This window comes from Podarcis muralis, chromosome 13 (genome assembly GCF_964188315.1).
Source record: "Podarcis muralis chromosome 13, rPodMur119.hap1.1, whole genome shotgun sequence".
Lineage (NCBI taxonomy): Eukaryota > Metazoa > Chordata > Lepidosauria > Squamata > Lacertidae > Podarcis > Podarcis muralis.
The window spans coordinates 26,269,578-26,275,577 of NC_135667.1; the positions used below are offsets into that span (position 1 = coordinate 26,269,578).

The 6,000-nt window shown below is 38.2% G+C and overlaps 1 protein-coding gene across 1 annotated transcript; it reads right to left on the reverse strand.

The window, feature by feature from the left end:
- Positions 1-1,524: 1,524 nt before the first annotated feature.
- LOC114582160 (olfactory receptor 10A3-like) lies at positions 1,525-3,875 on the reverse strand. The gene has a single exon (XM_028702951.2). It carries the CDS (start codon positions 2,586-2,588, stop codon positions 1,641-1,643), a length of 948 nt encoding a protein of 315 aa, XP_028558784.2. The 5' UTR covers positions 2,589-3,875; the 3' UTR covers positions 1,525-1,640.
- Between the last annotated feature and the right edge of the window lie 2,125 nt (positions 3,876-6,000).

Sequence of the window (6,000 nt, forward strand, 5' to 3'; positions counted from 1 at the left end):
AGCTTTTACTACAGAAACATGTGCCTAAGTGCTTACACTTAGGACTTGCTTATGGGGCATTTAACCCACTACAAAGGGTTTCTTTCATCGCTTCAGTGTTCTCCCAAGCAATCAAAATCAATCTTCTCTCAGTCAAAAACCTACTACACATTCAATGTGCTATTGCATAGCTTTCAGATGCAGGCTGGTGAATGATTGTTCTGTTGTCAAACCTCTCGCTCGGCAGTGGATGAAGTGGTCTTCATTTGCCTACACTCCCCCGTGCTCTAAAGGTTGTATAAATTGGCCTTAAATGCTCAGAATCAGGGTTTGCCTTTATACAATCACTAATTTGGGTTGAGATTCATTCACAAACTACCATATTCGGGTCTGCACAATAAGCCTGCTTCCCACCAAAATTGGACTTTCTGTGATAAAGGAAGCTGGAAAGTGTGGTATAACCATTGCTTGAAAGGTGATGGAATAATGTAGTGGAAAGTGTGAGTGAGATAAGGTAAAGGTAAGATAAAGACAAAGGTGAGATAAAGATTGCTTGCTGAAACATCATATCATCTCCCTTCCCCAAAATAAAAAGAGAACGAATACTCAATGAAGAGTTGACACCATCTAATCTCAGTGCAAGCTTTGTGCAAACAAATCAGGAGGAATGTTCAATAAGAAGGAAAACTGGAACTACTTAGATACTGTCATTTGTTTAAACATATGCACACTTAACTGGAACACACGTTTGCTGAAGCTCTCGGGTAGCATCTTAAAGGAGTCATCAGGATATACACCCATGCGCAGAGACAAAACTGTACCAATAACATGGTCCCCTGGCTTTAAAAAATCATCTTCATATCTGTGAGCTGTTGCTTTGCATTTTTCCTTCAAATTATTATTGGTGGCCTGGGGCAGGAGCTGTAGCAACAGCAGCAGCACGAGTAGCATCTTATGTCATTGCAGCCCATAAGCCTTATTCATTCTCACTGACTGTAGTAGCTTACAAGACATAGCATGAATATGGACAGGATGCAATGTTATAGATCACCTTGTTCCATGCTGGCTCTTTTGAGATATTATTCATGTCAGTCATGACAAAGACCTGCTATATCCTTGCTCAATACAGTTTTCAATAAACTTTAGAGCATTTATAGTAGATCTCACCACTGATGCAAGGTTTTGCAAGGTTCTTCAATTGATTTAATTTGTTTTCCTATTGGTGTTGCCAGTTAGTTCTTAAATTCTCTGGAGCTTTTACAGTGAAAAGACTCAGGCACTGTATTTTCAATAATTATAGGGAAGATAGTGGTATCTCTAGTCTTTCTCACACAAACACACTTTCTCTCATTGTTCCAATAGAATGGCAGGAAAACACTTATATGCAGAAAGAAGGGATGAATAAAAAACCGGGGTGGGGGTGGGTAGAAGAATTCATTTCCTGTAAGAAAATAGATTTATTTCCCACACTCTGTCAAAAGGTCATAGGACAGTTTACAACACAGTAACAAAATAAAGAAGCATAGCATGCAAACATGCAAATACATAATAAGCATATTAATGCTGCATATTGCATAAGATTTAGAATCACCAAATCTAACAAGGAATTTGAGACATTTTAAAATTCATTTCAACATAATTTATTTTGTCTATTCATCAATTCACTTATAAACTTTTACCAAAACCCTTTTCTTCCATAGTTTTATTAGGGCTCCCTGCATTTCCTTGTTTCTTAGGCTGTAAATAATTGGATTTAACAGTGGTGTTACAACAGTATAGGAAAATGATAAAAGCTTGTCCAGTGGTGGAGAGTAGCTGGATTTGGGTTTTAAGTACATGGAACTAGATGTACCATAGAAGAGAATAACAACTATTAAATGTGAGGAGCACGTGGAGAAGGCTTTATATCTCCTCTCCAAGACTGGCATCCCCATGATGGCAAAGATAATGCCCATGTAAGACAGGATGATCAGCACGAATGGTAGCATGATAGCCATCAGAGCAATTCCAATTACTTGGACTTCATTTAGGAAGGTGTCTCCACAGACTAGTTCTAACAGTGGCTGTATTTCACAGAAGAAGTGGTTGATGATCACACCACAAAATTGCAGGCGAAATGTGACAGTAGTATGGACCAGCCCAACTGCAGTCCCACAAATGTATGAGCCAGTCACCATTATCCAGCAAACATTTCTCCTCATGATAATTGTGTAATGCAAAGGGTGGCATATTGCAACGTAGCGGTCAAATGCCATGGCAGCTAGAAGAAAACACTCAGCAACCCCAAAAAACAGGAAGAAGAACATTTGCATGGCACATCCCATAAAGGAAATAAATGTAGCATTCACCAACAAATTCTCTAATAATTTGGGGATTATGACTGACATATAGCATCCCTCCAAGCTGGCCAAGTGCATAAGGAAAAAATACATTGGAGTGTTAAGCATAGGGTCAGATTTTACAAGCAGAATTATCAAGCTATTGATCATTAAGGTGATTATATAGAGGGAGAGCAGCACTACAAATATTAACACATGGAACTTGTGAGTCTCTGAAAAACCCACCAGTATGAATGCAGACAAAGTTGTGGCATTTTCTTGACGACTCATGGCCTCACTGAGATATTTAGCTTCTTCAGTACTGCTGTTTGTATCTACATCTAGCAGTCTACTATTTCACCACCAACCTATTCATTGATTAATTCATCCATAATCATGACTCCTGCTTGTTTTCTTTTAAACTAATGTCTGACTAGTAGCCTAATCACTTTTGATCATCTTTTGTTTTCTGCATGTTCAGTGCTCCTGGTGAAGATGTGAAACATAATAATTTTCTTGCTTTTATTTCATGGCATCAGTTTCTTATAAGTAAGATTACTTCCTCTGCCACTCTTTGCTCTGTAAGACAACCAAAAATAACATGTTGGGGTTTGTTTTTGTTTTTAAAAAAGAGAGAAGTTCATCTTATGTGTGTGAATATGTAAAGTCACATGGAAAACTAGAACAAATCTCTTACATCAGGGATGGAAAACTTATGGTCCTTTAGGTGTTCTTAGACTACAGTTCTTATTATCCCAGACCATTGGATATGTTGGTTGTAACTGATGGACTCCAACCTCCAATTGGAGGCCATAGATTTCCATCTCTGTCTTGGAGCTTGATTGCATAGACCTTGGGAAGTGGACAGTGAATGTTTAGTACCTGGCATGCCACAACCCTAGGCTAATAGGCTGATTTGGGTTGTACGCCAAAGTCCAATGACACATGTGGGTAACCTAATGTGATGTGGGGAAACATGACATTTCAGTTTGCAGTGTTTTATCTGTGGTGACTGATACCCTTATCTAAGTTATTACCTTACTACAGTCAATGAATATGCATGTGTGTGAACCAGACTATAGTTCTAGTCGTGGAGCTGTACAACACTTCAGAATATTTGCCTGTCTAGCACAGTATTGTCTGCTTTGACTGCAGCAGCTTCCCAGGCTCTTAGGCAAAGAGAGAGAGAGAGAGGTCCTTCATCTGCTACCTATGCCTTTTAACTGGAGATTGCAGAGCTTGAATTCTGAGCCTTCTACTACTGACTATGGTCTGGAGCAGCCTGCAAAGTTTCATTGCTGTAGGCAAAACACCCTACCATTGAAATCACCCTATTAAGGGAATTTGCATGAAAATGTGTGTATAACTGGAAAAATTACATACAAAATGTGTATTTTTTTTGGGGGGGTGCATTAAAATCTTACTGAATTTTCACAAGGACTTAAACAAAAAAATCAGAAACTGATGCAGAAATGTGAAGTTGAAACTATAAAAATGAGAGAAACCCAAAATGGACAGATTTGTCCATTCCTAGGTGCAACTAAAGTGGGTGTGGCTACCCATAAATGCTTTACATTTACAGGAGACACATAGGCAGACAGAAACACAAAGGCACACAGTCCTCTCTCCTCTGCTAATGAATGGAGGTTAGCTGTAGAATGGGGGTTATCATTCTCCCATCAAATAGTCAACCAGATGACCAGGGAGAGGGTGATTTACATCAGGGTGCTAGTGCAGTCTCAGCTCACTTCTTCTTCTCTTTCTTTCTGAGTATTGGGGGGTAGAGAGAGAAAAATTGGTTTGGATGGAAGGATAACCATACCTGTTTTACTTGGTAGTGATCTTGAAGCTAAGCAATTGAATTTCCTTTGAAGTCAAAATAACCAGATTTGACCTCAGTTAATTTTTGTTATGAAGTATCGTAGCAGAATTGGTGAGAGATTATCATGGATATATTATTGGGTTCAAATTTGGAATTAGGATTGTGTGTTCAAAATCAGATTATAGGGAATATCACTGCTTGACACGAACAGTTTCCACCAGTTCTGGTACCCACCATGAAGTTATTAGAATAAGTGACACATCTTTAACCAGTGCTTTTCTTCTAGAAGAAGAAAAAGTGCTGGTACAGTGTATCCTTGAGAACCTCTGAAAAAAGGCACTGGTTTCCACCATGAATTGGGGGAAATAAATGGTGAAGGTCAAGCCAGGTGAAACAGGGGAACCATTGCATATCATCAGAGAAGTGACAACACTTCTCTTTGGAGATTTGGTTTGCTGATCTGGGCTACTGAGTGCCCTATAGGCATAGGACAGGGATATTCATATGATGCATACATATATTACAGGTTGTGTTTCAGCTCTCCAATAAAACTGTAAAGATAAGTGCTGTTTTAGCTCAGTGCTAGCTCTTTCTCTTCATATCTATTTATTATTCAGTCTGACAAAAGATTCAGTAGAAGTGTTACTCATAGAGAAATATTGAAAGAAAAAAAACATATATAGGCTTGTTCACAGGATACACTGAACAGGTACAAACTGTCTCTACACATGTACAAGCATTTGTGCAAAAGATGGAACACCTGTTGATTTGTAAAGCTGAACTATTTGTGTACACAGGTGGACAAATTGCACACTCGTTGAATACAGCATGCAATCATCTCTTCTGTTAAGATATATAATGTGAGTAGAACACCAATATTTCTGCAACAAAAATCTGCTCCTGGTGAATCGGAGGATGTATTTGTATTAACACTAACTATTTGTATTAACACTAACTCGATACTCAGTACATATACTTTCATTTTGTATTACTAAATCATGTTTCTGGTGGGACAGGTTAAAACATATTAATATTTATTTACCTTGTTGAAGCTGGTTGCTTCAAATATTACATGATTCTTCTTGGTCTTCTTATGCCCTAGCTGTGTCAAGTGATGTGATACTCTGCAAATCTTTAGCCACCATGCTAGAGATTGAGATGGAATGAAACCAAGACTTTCCTCTTTTTTTGTGTGTGCAATCAGTTGCAAAATACCAAGGAGGCCCTACACTGGAGTGGTGTAGAACTCCTGAGATTACAGCGTTGGAACCATTTTCATCCACCTTGATCACAAGAGGAACAATTTATATTAGCATGCTCAATTAACACAATCCTCTGGGACAGTGATATATATATATATATATATATATATATATATATATATGGATTCAAATATGATTCTTGATTCATAGTTATGCCATAATTATAACAAGAATATGTCAACAAGAATAAGAAATATTCTTTTACAGCAGCCCACTGCTTATGATCTTCATTTTTCAAAAATGAGGATGAATATCATGTTAATTGGAACTCGACACAATAGGTCACTCACACAGAAAGCCTGGATCACACTGCAATTTATCTGTAGATGGTTAGATAGTAGCCCAGACATATAAAGAAGACTTGGGTCCAGTTCATACATTCAGTCAGGGTAGTATCACTTCTTAGCCATGTTAGTCAGCAATGCCTAAGCATACAGGTGAAGTGTCTCTGGATTCCCATATGTTAGTTAACTCTCATCAGCCCCAGTCACTATGACCAATAGTAAGGATGATGTGATGTGCAGCAACTTCTTGCCCAAGCAGAACTTAGAAACTCAGGAAGGCCTTCCTGTCTTTATCATCAAACCTAACAGTAATGTAATTTTTAAAAACACCTGAA

Bases quoted from the DNA above. Each gene is read 5' to 3' on its own strand.
- LOC114582160 (XM_028702951.2), bottom strand. From the start codon at position 2,588: ATGAGTCGTCAAGAAAATGCCACAACTTTGTCTGCATTCATACTGGTG.